The following is a 17,295-nucleotide window of genomic DNA, read 5'->3' as shown; positions in this document are numbered from 1 at the left end:
TGCCCGTATCTATTGGGTGAAATACCGCAGTGTGCCATCACAGTAGCAAGATATGTGACCCGTTGCCACAATAAAAGGGCAACCAGTGAAGAACAATCCCCATTGTCAATACCAACCATATTTATATTTTCCTTTTTGTACTTTAACTATTTGCACATTGTTACATTTATATATGTTTACCTTTATTTAACTAGGCAAGTCAGTTAAGAACAAATTCTTATTTTCAATGACAGCCTAGGAACAGTGGGTTAACTGCCTGTTCAGGGGAAGAATGACAGATTTGTACCTTGTCAGCTCAGGGATTTGAATAACACTAGGTTACCCTGCCGCCCCAATATAGCCATATTTGAAATGTCTATATTGGCACGTTTGTTAGTGTAATGTTCACTGTTCATTTTGTATTGTTCTTTTCACTTTTGTTTATTATCTATTTCGCTTGCTTTGGCAATGTAAATATATTTCCCATGTCAATAAAGCCCTGAATTAATAGGGATTTCAATGGCCAATGAATGGTCACGTTGTCATGCTGCGTCACGCAATCTCTTCCAGAAATCAGGGATTGAGTCGAGAAACCTGCCTATTTTCCTCGTAATGTCACAATTCCAAAGCTATGCGAGAACAAGTTAATTATCTCACACAATATGTGTAATGCTGTGTGTCTTATTCCAGTAATTTATGCAAATGTTGGATTTTTGAGCTCGCACCCAATTGACTCCCATTCACTCCTTGAAGATGTGCGCGCCTTGTCCCAGAATCGCCCAGAATGCACCGCGCGGGCGTTAATACCAATCGAATGGAGTTTACAATTTAATTTCTTAAAAGTATCTCTGGTTAGACATCAAATTAGCAGGGTCTCTGTAGATAGCACCAGTTAAAAAAAATGCTTGAGGGAGCTTACGTAATGACGTCGGTTGGGGTAATGTGGCAATTATTTTAAAACAGATTAGCATGGAATACGATGCCTGGTTTGCTGGCTAGGATAGGAAGGTAAATGAAGCTACGGAGCTAGCTAGCGTAGTTGGCATTGGTCATCTCAATTCACTAACTTTGAGACCCTGCTAGCTAGTTAGGGCTAGAAACGGCGTACAGCTAATGTTAGCTAAGCCAGTCGTTTGTTCAATTATTTTGGAGGACATTGGCTATCAAGATATCTTCCGTTCAAAGTGAGTTTGTTTATTTGTGCACTTTGATGCAGTGATTTTGCTACGGAATTAGCTAGTTACCCACGGCAGTAAATTAACGTTACCCGCGACTGCGGTTTCGCCTGCAAAACCGTGCGTTTAAATCACTGTGGAATTTTTTGGACTGATTGTCTGTCATTCATGACCCGGGGCACTCCCTAGGTTTTTTTCCTCTGCTAGAGGTGGTTATCAAACATTTGGGATGCTGATGAAAGTAGTTGAACAATACTGGAAATCCAAATAAGTGAGACCAGGTAACTCACTGAAACTGAGCAGTAAATCACATATTGACGATCACTCCCTGCACCCTTGTCCAGTAGTTCACTTTCAATGGCAATTAAACTGGCAATTAGACTGGGACCCATATGTCTACTATATTCGGTTCATAGGGTGGTAACGTTACGTTAGTATTAAAGAGAAAAACGTTCTCCCATTTGTGTCTCATTGCAGACTCGAATTGCCATGGAGGGGATCGGTGGCGGAAATTTGCAGAAAGTGACTCCTTTAGCTCGAGAATTAACCCGGATCTTCAACGGCTACAATAAACACTCCATACAACTAAAAAATAATCTGAAAGAGACCAACGCATTTTTCCGGGAAATAAAACAGAACTACAGTAATGCCTGCGCATCGGCCGCCAGCTCCGAGGCAGCTGCTCTGGAGGCAGGTAAGATGTGCAGCTCTTCGGATTTGTTACCAATATAATTAACCATGGCATCATCACAACATAATGTAGAGTAAAACTCCCACATTTCTCAGAATACATCATGCTTCGCTAAACATGGGTAGGGTTAGGCCTTATTGAATGTCACACACAGTTCTTGAGGTTACATTTATCCATGGTGGCTTCATGCAGCTACAGTACTCATATGCCTGTCATTGAATGACCCTGTGATTATTTTACATTCTACAGTAATTATCATTTTGTTGTCTTACATTTGGATCACAATCAGTGATCCTTTGGGAAAGGAAGTAAATTATACAAATGATAAAGAACATGATAAACACATTTTATTAACATGTAGGCCTATCCTGACTAGCATTTGAGAAACTTATATTCAGAAAAAAAGTATGCATTTTCTGCTAAATTACCAAAAATCTCACACTAAAAAAATACAGATTTTGCCTTTGTTGAGTGACCACTCAACAAACTCTTGAATTGTAATATGATTGTTGCTCCCAGCATAAAGCCCATCGACAAGCCCTGTAAACATATCCGACCACAAACACAGGAATGTCTGTCACTCTATATTAGCCATAGTTTGAATGGAAACTCTTCTGATTGTGGTCATTCAAGGAGGATTGGAAATGGCACAGCAAAATTGATACACATCCCATAATGTTCTAGTTGGGAATGTGTGCAGGTTCTGCTGAGGTAGGGCATTTCCTACAGGGCACACAGGGTTCCGACCTGTACTCAATCTATATACAGTGGTGGGATGGCAAAACAGGTGGATAACTATTATTGGGGCGGCAGGGTAGCCTAGTGGTTAAAGCGTTGGACTAGTAACCGAAAGGTTGCAAGTTCGAATCCCCGAGCTGCCGTTCTGTTGTTCTGCCCCTGAACAGGCAGTTAACCCACTGTTCCTAGGCCGTCGTTGAAAATAAGATTTTGTTCTTAACTGACTTGCCTAGTTAAATAAAGGTAAAATAAAAATGAGCTGAACTGTCTTCTGAATGGGTGATGAGGTAGGCTTAAATGTCTTGTTTCCCCTCTTTCCTTGCCAACACGTAGACTGTAGAAAATGCATTAAATAGGATTTAGAGGGAAAGAATGAAGAGATTAGGACCAGTAAGTCTTTCTCAACAATAGGACAAAGTGCCACAAATATGCAGAGATTCCCACTTAAGGAACTGAGGCTAAAAGGAAACATGTACTGGTGGTGATAAACATAGAAGTAGTCACTAAACAAGTTGATTTGGGGATTGCCTGACCTCGAAGTAAGTGGGCTGATGAGCAGGGTGTGGGTGTGATTCTCAAGTTCCTGTTTAGGAGATTAGTTATTTTGAGCCAAGGTATACTGGTGGTGAGGAGGAGGAGGAGATTACCAAGTCCGGAAGCCACTTCACCATTCATTTTCTGGATTTGGGTTCACTCAAACATTGTTTGAAGCTTTGTTTTACTATTGACAGGTGCAACTGATTTTGGGATTGTATATCGATTCGCTGTCCATAAATGTGTCAACTGATGTATTAGTTTCTCTGAATTGTTTAATCAAACTTTTTGCTGCCAGCTCCTGATTTCAGGGCATAAAAACTACAATCTGTGTCCTGAATTATCCTAGTGTGCATGTGCACCCAGCTGTATCCAGACCCAAGATTTTCTCTGGCTGAACTAGCTGGCTAGCTGAACTATGCTAGTTTTTGTCCTCATTGCCAAACTTCATAAACATTGCACCCTCAACTTCAATACTCCTTTCCTAGTTATACAATCATCGAACAAAGAAATGTACTGGAAAGAAACTTGAAAATTATTTATTTTGTTGAAAAGTCATGACTGGTTCGAGCTATCATTGCTACTTAACACAGATCTAAGTTCAGTTTTGAGATCCAGCGCCGTCATTGGCGTAGGTTTTGCCGAACGTTTCTTACTGGTCTTGAAAATGTGACAGCTTCTCCCCGCTTGGCTCAATGGGATATGTAGTGATTTTGCCAACACTGCCAGATATGTACAATATTGTACTCTACTTTATAAAAAAAAAACTCTTTGTTGATTTAAATCAGACTTTATTAGTATAATGAGTTATCCAGGAACGTCAAGTTAATTGACTTGAGAAAATAGCAACTCCACATAATGTCAATGGCTAAATTACTTCCGGACACAAAGGCTCTACTGAGCTCCTCCTCACCACTGTATACGGCTGTCATTTAAGCCCAACCTTCCTGTCCCAAAGGGATTTCAGTCTACGAAAGCTGAGCTACGGAGCTCTGTTTGTGTTGCATTCCAAAAAATCTGTCGCGCTAAAGTTTGTAGAACTATGTAGAGAGCTACTCTGTAGAGCAGGGATGGGCAACTTTTAATGGGGGTGTGGGCCAGAAAAAAATCTGTATTCATCATGTGAGCAGAATATTTTAACAACCCCCTCTTGACAGCAGAGAGAGAAAATATGTTTTGAAGTTAATTTCCTGAAAGTTTATACATTTTGCCATGGGGCATAGAGAGAATGTTGCAATTCTAAAGCATGTTTGCTGCAATTCTACACATTCTGTCATGGGGCGGAGAGAAATGTTTGCAGTTTGGAATATGATATCTGAGTGAGAGTCACTAACAATTGATGGGGGCCCCCGATTGGTAATTTGACCATGATTACTATAGGTTTAGATAAGTTAGTTTAGCCAGCTATCTAAATGTTAGCAGACATGGGCTAATTGACTACCCAAAAGTAGGAGGACCGCTAGTTGTCCATTTTTAAGGCAGCGGTTCTCAACTGGTGGAATTATTGACATGAAAAGGGTGGGACTATTGTTCTCTTGTCATACAATTGGTACATTTACTATCAATATAGCATTAAAAGTAGTTTTTCGGATTGGATTTTGGCAACATAAAATCACGATGCGAATATTGGATTGCGACCTGGTTCAATTTGGGTACTGAGGTAAAACCAGTTGAAAACCACAGCTTTAAGGTGTGTTTGGGCTTAGTATCTCCACTAGTACACACACACACTTGCATCCACATTTCCAATAATGTTTTTCAACATTCTCATTCTTTCAATCTAGTGCATCTAGAATGTCAAATTTCATGGGAAAAGCCAATCTAACCATACCCTTCCCATCAAGTGGGCCTATACAATATGTATGTATCTTTGTCAAACCTTCATAGTAAAGGCTAACAACAAACCAGTGGTTGTCATGCTAGATGACATGCTTCAAGCTCTAGTAATAGTTTGTTTGACATTTTAAGTGAAAAATCGGAGTCTGTTATTGTGGAATTGCCCTGTAGACAGTACATTAAGTATCTTAAAAAAAAATACATTTCCTGTGGTTCAATCATTCATTGGATTGTTCCTGCATCTATAATGTTTTAGGTCAAACACTAGGCAGGGTAATACCAGATTAACATTTGCAGAGCAACAGGATGGTGATAGAGGGAGAAAAGAAAAGAAGGGGTGGGGAGGGAGAAAGGAGTGGTATTCCATTTCTGGCCTCTGTTCTTTGTCTGTTGTTTAACTGAAATAGACCATGACTCAGCATCATGGAGGATTATGACCACTTCCGGTGATGAGCCAGGATGAATTGTTTGTTGTTAATATGGGTTGCCACGGAGATGGGTCAGGAGATAACAGATGAGTCTGAGGGGCTTTTGAAGTAAACACAATAGATTATCCCTCAGGCCTTTCATATGCCAGAAGTGCAGACAGAGCGATGCCAGACACCAGTTCACAACAGGTCCAGTTAAAGCTGAAGCAAGTTATTTCTGTATTGTAAGCCAATCATTGGAATTTGCTCAAAGATAAAGTGGATTGTTTGTTTGGTGTTATATAACATTACATTGTATTATCAACATTTGCAGATTGTTTCTAAGTCTAATACCTGAAGAATAAAGGTTCCTTCCTTACCCCTCAGAAGGGAGAGGCACAATGACTCAAGCCCCCCCTGTCCCCCAGCACTATTCCCTTCTATACATCAAATCAAACTTTATTTGTCACATGCCCGAATAAGTGTAGACCTTACTGTGAAATGCTTACTTAGAAGCCCTTAACCAACAATGCAGTTGAAGAAATGGTTAAGAAAATATTTACCAAATAAACTAAAGTAAAAAGTAACACAATAAAATAACGTGGCTATATACAGGGGGTACCGGTAGAGTCAGTGTACATGTTAGTTGAGGCAATTTGTACATGTTGGTAAGGGTGAAGTGACTGCATCGATGATAGTTAGCAGCAGTGTAAAAAACAATTGGGGGGGGGGGGGGGGCAATGTAAATAGTCTGGTGGCCATTTGATTAATTGTTCAGCATTCTTATGGCTTGGGAGTAGAAGCTGTTAAGGAGCCTTTTTGATCCTGGACTTGGTGCTCTGGTACCGCTTTCTGTGCGATAGCAGATGACTTGGGTGACTGGAGTCTTTGACAATTTAATGGGTTTTCCTCTGACGCCGCCTATTACATAGGTCCTGGATGGCAGGAAGCTTGGCCCCTGTGATGTACTGGGCTGTACGCACTACCCTCTAGCGTCTTATGGTCAGATGCTGAGCAGTTGCTGTACCAGGCGGTGTTGTACCTTCTACATGTTGTACCTTCTCCTCCCAGGTCAGCTGAGCTACATCTTTTTCCCCCGGCATGAAGAGGAGTTCCTGCACAGCAGCGTGGGCAGCGCCCCCTACATCCTGGTTCTTGGCCAGGACTGTGCCGCACGCTACCAGCTGCTCAACTGCCTGCTGGGGGAGCGGCTCCTGCCCCTAGGTCCCGTGGCGGGCGAGGCCTGCAATGGCGTTCATGGCACGGCCTGCAAGAGGAGGAAGCTGTGCTTCACCCACGGGCGCCAGACGCGGCTCAGCCTGGCGCTGCCCGGCCAGTATGAGCTGGTGCACCAGCTGGCGGCCCACTGTGGGCGCTGGGATACGGTGCCCAGGGAGGATCTGGAGATCCAGGAGGAATGTGAGGACCCCGCCCACAGACTGGCCGAGCTAGAGATCACCCTGCACCACCCTCTGCTACAGGTACACCAGGGTTTCCGTTATCCTTAATTGCTTCTGATAATTGTTTCTGCTGGTGTGAAATGTGTTTAACAGTTTTGATTAATGATGCACCGATATTACATTTTTGACCGAAACCGACATTTTCCTTGTTGCAAAAAACATAAAACATTTTAGTGGCCTTTTAAGCATTCTTGTACAGTTGAATAGTTAACACACACACATGGACACAGCGGTCTAAGGCACTGCATCTCAGTGCAAGAGGCATCACTACAGTCCCTGGTTTGAATCCAGGCTGTGTCACATCCGGCCGTGATTGGGAGTCCCATAGGGCGGCGCACAATTGGCTCAGCGTCGTCTGGGGTAGGCCGCCATTGTGAATAAGAATTTGTTCTTAACTGACTTGCCTAGTTAAATAAAGGTTACACACACACCACGCTGACCAACACATTATTTTGTTGTCATTTACATATGTCCCCATTACCAGTAAAACATAATCAAAACATTTCTTTCACTTACTTGCTGTGCTGTTTCGTTGTTCAGTTTGTCTCATTCAGGATTTCTATGGAACGCCATTTGGGTCTTTGCATGTCAAAAAAGATACATCAAATAACACTGTTTGACGTGTCAAATAAGCTCGCTTACCTGAATATGACTGCATGTCACAATAATTTAATGCGTTCATACATTCATACTTTTACGTAGTTATTACAAATGTATTACAAATTGATTACACTATCACTCGAATTTCATATGCCACAACGATTCATTGATACATATGCTATGATGCTGGTAGTTGTATCGCACACCTACAGTGCTGGTCATTAAAAAAAAGCTAGCTAGCTGATGGATGCGAACAATGTTCTTCCACAAAAACATGGCAAAACGAAAAGTAGCTATAGTTTGCTAGCTAACTTAATAGCTATGTGTCATCTAAAATAACCCTAATTTATAAGACCGTTCTTATTTGATTTGATTTGATGATTAACGGTGGTCGGACCCATCCGTGAAGCTTGTCACAATATGGATTAGCCACAATGGAGAACTTTGTGGTTAGCCTTCAAAATAAAAGTATGTCATTGACAGTGAAGCAAATAGTATAATTATGCCATAATTGAATAGATCATGCTAAACGAGGTTGGAATGTTATATAAAATCAACAAAAGACAATTTGTTAATTTGACAATCTGACGTAACACTGGATGTATTATACTTTAGAATTGCATTGTGGGCATACTTATTTCACTGTGCAGTCTTGCCTATGGATTGAGGATCAATGACTCCGTGACACCCAGAGAACATTACTGTTGTAACTCTTATTGCGGGACTCTGAAACAACTGGGAATTGAGCCACATTTATTGTTAACCTATGTGTATTGAACACTATTCCTGAAGAAAAACAATACTGTGAATGTTTTGGAGTCTGATAACTCTGAGGAGGATGTTGGGGGGAAAAAATATCTTGCATATTGAGTAGACTGATACCCCGTTTCATTGATCCCAATCCTTAAGTAAAGATGTACAGTGCAATATGAATGTCAATACACATCATAGGCTGACTGGGGAGGTGATTTCACACTCACAGTTCCAAGATAAGAGCTACAATGCTTATTTTTGTGTAAACTCTAAACAGTTGTGTTCTGTGGGTGTCACCGAGTAGACTGATACCCCATTTCATTGCTTCACATTCCAACCTTTAACATTTATATAGTCTAAATATGACATGATTCCTTCTGCATCACTTTCAAATAGGTACTTTTATTTTGAAGGAAAACTGCGAATTCCACTTGTGCCCTATCCTTATTGTGGCTAGCTTCACAACACATAACCCGGTCCGGTTGAGCCTCACAAGCCAGATGAAGCTAGCCGGCTGCTTATAATGTTAGCTTTGGGCGACAGGGTTAAGTAGCTGACTAGCTATTTATTTTCATGAAGTACAATTTCAATAGGCAAACAACAAGTGGCTACTTAGCTAGTACTTACTCACAAGTATAGTGAAAATAACTGCAGTTTCTACTGGTCATTGTTTACAGGCTAGTTGTATTGGTGCTAGCTAGGTACCAAGCTAAAGCTAGCTGGCTACCCCAGTTGCGGTCAAACAAATAATGCTTTATTACCAACCTTGTATTGTTAACACATTGTTTGTGGCTGGTGTTTGCTTGTTTGCAAACTTTTTGTTGTACAGTTTTGACAGTGCTACTGATAGTAGTGGTGGCGCTTGGCTTGCTCATGCAAATTCAGAAAACACAACATTCTATAATAGAACTGTTATTTGACATATCTTTTTTGACAAGCAAAGACCCAAACGGCGTTCCATAGTATGTCGTGAAACTAATAGCAGTGACGCTATTACTGTGTAACTCCGGTAGGGCAACATCTGGAAAAATAGCGCACTTGGTGACGTTAGTGTGTACCGGTGCTCGACCAGTTGCGAAAGCCAACATCACCCACAACAGAGAGCGGTTGATTGTCAAGGGCAATAAATTCCATTATCTTGGCGTTAATGGATTTAGCCTTTGAGTTGTCTTGCTGAAGTTCTTACTCTATCAAATGATTGCTTGACTTGTTGACTGCTCGATCAACACAGCAGACATTATGGGCTAGGTTAGGAATGCTGTGTTGAACGTGTAGAGCAATTTTACGTGGTGTCATTACGTCATGTACCAACGTTTATATAGGTATGCACGTCAGCTTTGGCATCAGTTTTGCACTGGCTTAACAAGACATTGGGCTGATACCGATGTTGGCATTTTTAGCAAATATCGTCCAATTCCGATATGTTAACTGATATATCGTGCATCCCTAGTTTTGATGGCCATGATTAAAATAACTACTTTTTATTTCTCAACTTTATTCGAATATTTATGAAATGCATATTGTTATATTTGGTAGCACACTTTGTTTTTCTTCGACTCAAACCCCATTCGATGCGTGGAACGGATGTGGGTGGGGCTAGGTCTACATAAGGGTGCTAATTTGAAAAGAAACTCACAAAAGCTCTGAAGGCTGATACGTAAAGCTTATTAAAGAGCAGTGATCCTATCAATAGTTGTGGGTGGGTTCCTTATCATTTTCCATCTCAACTGCTACCATGCACCTGCAAAAAAGATAGCTCAGATGTGCGAGAGCCTTTTGAATTACTCAATTGGTAATTGCAGAGCTCCTCCATTCATGAACATAGGCAGCGATAGGCTGCCTATCAGCACGTCACCTAACACTTTGCAATGTGAGCTGGAGGTAGTAAGCATTTTGAAAATGCAGTGCATTTGGGAAGTATTCAGGCCCCTTGACTTTATCCACATTTTGTTACGTTAGTCGTATTCTAAAATGTATTAAATTGTTTTTTCCCCCTCAATTTATAAGCAATACCCCATAATGAAAAATCAAAAACAGGTTTTTGGAATTTTTACAAATGTAAACTCAGCAAAAAAAAGATGTCCTTTCACTGTGAACTGTTTATTTTCAGCAAACTTAACATGTGTAAATATTTGTATGAACATAAGATTCAACAACTGACATCAACTGAACAAATTCCACAGACATGGACCAACAGAAATGTAATAATGTGTCTCTGAACAAGGGGAGGGGGGGCACCCACCAGCTACATTAAGTACTGCAGTGCATCTCCTCATGGACTGCACCACATTTGCCAGTTCTTGCTGTGAGATGTTACCCCATTCTTCCACCGAGGCACCTGCAAGTTCCCAGACATTTCTGAGGAGAATGGCCCTAGCCTGCACCCTCTGATCCAACAGGTCCCAGACGTGCTCAATGGGATTGAGGTCCGGGCTCTTCGTTATCCTGTTGGAAGGTGAACCTTCGCCCCAGTCTGAGGTCCTAAGCACTCTAGAGCAGGTTTTCATCAAGGATCTCTCTATACGTTGCTCCGTTCATCTTTCCCTCGATCCTGACTAGTCTTCCAGTCCCTGCTACTGAAAACATCCGCACAGCATGATGCTGCCACCACCATGCTTCACTGTAGGGATGTTGCCAGGTTTCCTCCAGACGTGATGCTTGGCATTCAGGCTAAAGGCTGTCATGTGCCTTTTACGGACTAGTGGCTTCCGTCTGGACACTACCATAAAGGCCTGATTGGTGGAGTGCTGCAGAGATTGTTGTCCTTCTGGAAGGTTCTCCACAGAGGAACTTTAGAGCTATGTGTCAGTGACCATCGGGTTTTTGGTCACCTCCCTGACAAAGGCCCTTCTACCCCGATTGCTCAATTTGGCCGGGCCGCCAGCTCTAGGAAGAGTCTTGGTGATTTCTAACTTCTTCCATTTAAGAATGATGGAGGTCACTGTGTTCTTTGGGACCTTCAATGCTGCAGAAATGTTTTGGTACCCTTCCCCAGATCTGTGCCTCAACACAATCCTGACTCGGAGCTCTACGGATAATTCGCTTTGACCTCATGGCTTGGTTTTTCCTCTGACATGCACTGTCAACTGTGGAACCTTATAAAGACCGGTGTGTGCCTTTCCAAATCATGTCCAATCAACTGAATTTGCGACAGGTGGACTCCAATCAAGTTGTAGAAACATCAAGGATGATCAATGGAAACAGGATTCACCTGAGCTCAATTTCAAGTCTGAATACATAGCTTTTTATTTGTAATACTTTTGCAAAAAATGTCCAACCTGTTTTCGCTTTGTCGTTATTGGGTATTGTGTGTAGATTTAAGTTTTTATTTTTATTTCATCAATTTTAGAATAATGCTGTAACATACAATTTGGAAAAAGGGAAGTGGTCTGAATACATTTGGACATTTTCCAGCAACAGCCATGTTTGCATTAATTTTAAAATCAAACAATAATTGTGACTTAGATTGAAAACGAACTACATAACAACATAATGGTAATAATAAACTGGGTAAATTAAGATGGCATAGGCCTCCTCACAATACAGGTGTGTGCATATTCAATAGGATTGTGCATGCATTGTTATTGAGCTTGTTTTGGCTGATAAGTACAGTGTATGGTTCTACAGATGACAATCTGTTTGCTTTCCATTTGGGACTTATTAATCTGCTGATCAACATTTGCATAGGATAGCCACTGCTGTTAGTTTGAGAATATAAAATATCTATTCAATGCAACTTATTTTTTTGTTGTCATTTTCCTTCAGCTGTCAGGAAGCATCTCTAAACAACCCAGGATGAAATTTGAAACAACTCAATTGGATAGTAACACCATCTGTCAAGAAATGGGCATGTTGTAACTTGATCCTATGCTACGACTGGATAGAGTGAAGCTGTAACTCTGCTTCCTTTCACATCTTTCTCAATTGCTCATGTCACTTGGTGTTGTTCACTGCTGCTATGAGAACTAGCTCAATGGCGATGCCGTTTGCTACCAAGCCATAAATGTTCATAAGGTGAAACGACGATGGAAGTTCTGTCTGAATGGCTCATATCTGCCTGTAGTTTGAGAAGTGAGAATGCACACAGGTGCGCTGATCTACAGCTTTCTTGGTCCATAAACATTCCACCTTTTTATTTTGGAATTTTTAAACACTTCTTTCTTTCCCTATTATGACAATCATCTAATCTGACTATCAACTGTCAATTTACAGATACGATTATGGCTGGTCAGATCAGCACACTAGTAAATACATTGAACAAAAATATAAACGCAACATGTGAAGTGTTGTTCCCATGGATCATGAGCTGAAATCTAAGGTCCCAGAAATGTTCCATATGTATAAAGTTTATTTCTCTCCAATGGTGTGTACAAATTTGTTTACATCCCTGTTAGTGAGCATTTCTCCTTTACCAAGATAATTCATCCACCTGACAGGTGTGGCATATCAAGAAGCTGATTAAACAGCATGATTATTACACAGGTGCACCTTGTGCTGAGGACAATAAAAAGCATGTCCATCAGAGCTGTTGCCAGAGGATTTAGTGTTAATTTCTCTACTATAAGCCACCTCGGTCGTCTTAGAGAATTTGGCAGTACGTCCAACCAGCCTCACAACCGCAGACCCAGAGTAAACACGCCAGCCCAGGACCTCCACATCCGGCTTCTTCACCTACAGGATTGTCTGAGACCAACCACTCGGACAGTTGAAACTGGTTTCGCACACCCGAGGAATTTCTGCTCAAACTGTCAGAAACTGTCTCAGGGAAGCTCATCTGCGTGCTTGTCATCCTCACCAGGGTCTTGACCTGACTGCAGTTCAGCATTGTAACGGACTTCAGTGGGTAAATGCTCATCTTTGATGGCCACTGGCACGCTGGAGAAGTTTGCTCTAAACTGATTTAATCCTGGTTTTAACTGTCTGTGGCAGACCGTGTGTATGGCTTCGTGTGGGTGAGCGGTTTGCTGATGTCAACATTGTGAACAGAGTGTCTCATGGTGGGGTTATGGTGCAGGCAGGCATAATCTATAGACAATGTACACAATTGCATTTTATCAATGGCAATTTGAGAGCACAGATACCGCAACGAGATCCTTAGGCCCATTGTCGTGCCATTCAGCCACCGCCAACACCTTTTGTTTCAGCATAAGGATGAACGGCCCCATGTCGCATGGGTCTCTACACAATTCCTGGAAGCTGAAAATGTCTATTTCCATTGCCTGCATACTCACCAGACATGTCATCCATTGAGCATGTTTGTGATGCTCTGGATTGACGTGTATGAACGCGTTTTCCAGTTTCCACCAATATCAAGTAACTTCCGTTGGCAACAGCCGTTAAAGAGGAGTGGGACAACATTCCACAGCCACATTCAACAGCCTGATCAACTCTATGCGAAGGAGATGTCTCTCTGTGTGAGGCAAATGGTGGTTACACCAGACAGATACTGAGTGGTTTCTGATCCATGCCCCAACTTTTTGTTGTTTTTAATCGTTATGTGACCAACCGATGCATATGTATTCCTAGTCATGTGAAGTACATAGACTAGGGGCTAATGATTTTCTTTCAATTGACTGATTTCCTTATGACATTTTTTGCATTTTATATTTTTATTCAGTGTGGCTAATTTTACACCGCAAGTCCGATGTCTCTTTGCCGAAAATGGTTCCGTGTTTGTAAACCAGCTAACGTTAGCTAGCTACGTTGGCTATTAGCTCCTATATGACAACTCAGCACCATATTTATCTAGCCGGGTAGCTCGCAAAGTAGCTGATCTAGCTAGCTAGCACCACAGATGAAAGGGTTAGTTCTGATAATCTTTGTTAAAAGGTCACACAGCTATATGCTTAGCTAGCTTGCTTATTGCATGCATGTCAGGGCATGTTGACACGAGCCTTATTAGTGAATTCACAAATATTTGTAACAGGAGTTTGATTTTGGGCACTGTGTCAATTCATCAATTTCTCAATGCTGCACCTTTGTTGGAGATTGAGCCGCCATGCTTCTGCTGCTGATTTTCCCAGCTAGACATTCCTCGGCATTGTGCAGTGCTCAGGCGGTGAGTGGCGGCTGGCATAGCACCAGCTTTGCGATGTAGAGGGACTATCGTCAAAGCTGGTAGAGAAGGGCCGATAGCCTAGAAAAGGCCAATATCAGCCTGATATATTGAACCAGACGGTTATCGGTCGTTCTTTAGTCATCTTACGTAGAAAATAGTCCTGATAATATAGACCTAGGTCTACATAATATCCAAAACAACTAACACATTCATCAATTTTGAGTCATTTTAATTGTAAAGTCATGTCTTTCTACTCAATACCGAAACTAATTTTACCAAGTCGTTAAAGTATTTATAATTTTAAGTGTATTTTGGATGTAATCAAAGCATTAGAATGTTCTAGAGGCCACTAGTATTTACCCTGGGGGGAAGCGCGCGCCCCCACCCCCCCTGGCACGGAGCACCCTGGCTGGCAACTTTTTTTATTTGGCTGGCTACTCCATGTACTTGCGGATGAAACATTAGCTACACAGTCAGCTATTCAATATCTGCACTGCCTTCGGGTAGAAGCAGTCTCCAACCAGGTGGTTTGAGATTGCCTGACGGACCGTAGGGGTGACAACCGTTAGTGAATGGGGTCCTTGGATATAGAGGTTCTTGTTTGGATGCAATTTGGACATGTGAGGAGGATTCTGATGGTGGGATTCTGTTTACCATGTAAGCCTACAAATATCACAGAGTAGCAGGATTAATGGTAAAGGGTCCTTTTACTTTTTAGTATGCTCATTGACGTTACAGCATTGATATTATAAATGCCTGTTTGGTTGGCACATGAGTGAGTTTCTGACTTTGCTGTTACCGTCATCCCACTGATGAGACGTTAGTTTGTTCTCAAATGGGAACTAGAAGGGTAGGCTTGTTTTTAAATTTCTCTCCAGGCTGGAAATGTAGCTCTCACACATGGCTTAGCTGTCACACAGATTACTGCACAGAGTAGATTTTTCATGTTAGTCAGAACTCTCCCTCTCTGGGTTCAATTTCTTTAAGGGGCACCAGGAAAATGTGGTGTGGTGTTGCATACAGAGGACTCGTTGAGTCCTGTACCAGTTGGATAGACATGTAGCCCATCTTGCTCGGCTGATCAACATGCCTTGGTGGGTGGAGTACACTGTACTCACTTGTCACGTGCTGGCCAAAAAAAGTAGCGCTTAATCCTTCAAACAAAGGCCTCGCTTAGCTGGTCGTCGACAGGCCCCAGACAGCCCTGCAGGCATTGCCTGCACTGCTTTGTCGGCCGCCTGGCCCCCCGCCCACCCTCCACCACTTAATGGCCCTGATCTGATGCGATTCACATGACCAGGGCACATAACTTCCAAACCCTTCGCTGTGATGACGTTTCCATGGTTATGCCCAGATGCCTCCCTGAAGGCACTGTTTATTAGCGCATGTCATGGTTTACCTTTTTATTTTTTTGGTGTTTTGCCAAATGATTTCTAATAGCAAGCTTATTATTTGGTGCCCAAAATGAGCTTATTTGTCAGGTTGCCCTGTTATTGGTTTTGGTCTCTTTTTTTGTGTTAAATTGTCAAGGCAGGATTCTGAGTATGAATGGAGCAGTCACAGAGCCAGAGTAAGTCTATATGTGACGACCTGTGTGATTACGTACACACATGAGTAAATATTAAGTGGAGGTGCTCCTGTACCCATCTTATTTTTCCTGTTTTGTTTTCAGTGTTAAAGGAAAGTCAGATTTGGCTCCCGACCGGCGCAGCGGTCCAAGGCACTATATCTCAGTGCTAGAGGCCTCACAGACCCTGGTTTGATTCCAGGCTGTATCACAACTGGACACAACTGGAGTCCCATAGGGCGGTGTACAATTGGCCCAGCGTTGTTGGGGTCTGGCCAGTGTAGTCAGTCATTGTAAATAAGATTTTGTTCTTAATTGACTTGCCTAGTAAAATAAGATAGGGTAGGCTAGATGGGGAGCTATTGCTATTGTTTACTCAATTTAATTCAAACGCATGTGCCAGGACGGGTAGGTGGGCTAAGATGTGGTTTAATGATGTAGTCAGAGCAGTGGTTCAGAGGTGTACCCAGCTGCTGTTTACTCAGGGGCTAGAGGCAGGCAGGGAAGCAGCTCTCAGCCCACTGTGACATTCACACAGCCATGGCAGAATTGTAACGCCCCATTTTGGGAGACCAGTAGAGGAAAGCACTAACTCTCTAATTACCTCCCCACCCCATCTCCCCTGGACTCCCCACACAGTGATACACAGAACTGGGATAGTGCTAACCTTTGGATGTGTGTTTCAGAGCTACGTAACCTCCCCGACATTAGTCTGCCACACATTCATATAGCCTAGAATGTCCTGCTTGTTTTCAACAATCGGTCGAGACATCTTTAGCATAGACTATCCAAGTATGCTATTATTGGAGAATGCTGTTTTGAAGTGACACATTAGACGTTTGACAGCATGTTAGATGTGTCTCTATCTAGACAACTTGTCAGACTGAAAGGGAAAAAGATATGCAGATTGCGGGTTGAAACAGTCCATTGTCTGATATAGCTGTGATAAAGTAGCCCACAGATATTCAGCTGTTGGACTACATTTGGAAATCGATTGTATTATGAAAATTCAAACATTCTATTTATTTTGATAGCCTAGAAAAATTTGTTTACAACCGATCTTTGTTCCAAAGAAACTGCTCAGTTGGCCACAGCGCTTGTTTCTTGGAGACAGGACTAACTGCCTCCTTTGTGTGGCTGCGTTTGTCATTTCTCTCTTTTACACTGTGCTCCCCACTCATTTCTTTCCCTCTCTCGTTCTATTTCTGTTACTGTATAATTCATCAAAAGTGGAGCAAAAAGGTTTTCTTGCTTGGTGTTCTGTTGCCCTCCATACCCTTTCCCATGACCAGACTGTTTGTGTTTATGGGGGATGGCACTCATTTATGTCCTAGTTAGAAACTGTTATGTGACTGTTGTACAATCATCAACAAGATGGTGGTAGTAGTGTATGTTGGAGCCAATGGTGATTTGGAGAAATATTCTGTACTCCCCTGTATGTTTGCTCAACCTAAATCTTTGGATTAAAATAACTAATCCCAGAGAATTAGCCTTTTG

At 42.0% G+C, this 17,295-nt stretch overlaps 1 protein-coding gene across 3 annotated transcripts in view; it reads left to right on the top strand.

Moving 5' to 3' along the window:
• The first annotated feature begins 745 nt into the window (after nt 1-745).
• dstyk (dual serine/threonine and tyrosine protein kinase) overlaps nt 746-17,295 on the top strand; it is a 43,939-nt gene continuing 27,389 nt past the window's right edge. Inside the window, exons 1-4 of one of the 3 annotated variants that reach the window (XM_031819576.1) lie at nt 746-1,163; nt 1,344-1,435; nt 1,632-1,848; nt 6,432-6,841. In XM_031819576.1, the coding sequence (XP_031675436.1) occupies nt 1,644-1,848; nt 6,432-6,841 (615 nt within the window). In that variant the 5' untranslated portion in view covers nt 746-1,163; nt 1,344-1,435; nt 1,632-1,643. Of the gene's footprint in view, nt 1,436-1,631; nt 1,849-6,431; nt 6,842-17,295 lie in introns of all 3 variants that reach the window. The other 2 variants (XM_020490197.2, XM_020490205.2) reach the window with 2 other exon arrangements.

This window comes from Oncorhynchus kisutch, linkage group LG1 (genome assembly GCF_002021735.2).
Source record: "Oncorhynchus kisutch isolate 150728-3 linkage group LG1, Okis_V2, whole genome shotgun sequence".
Lineage (NCBI taxonomy): Eukaryota > Metazoa > Chordata > Actinopteri > Salmoniformes > Salmonidae > Oncorhynchus > Oncorhynchus kisutch.
Note: the sequence above shows the minus strand (reverse complement) of the source record. Positions and strands in the feature narration are given on the sequence as shown.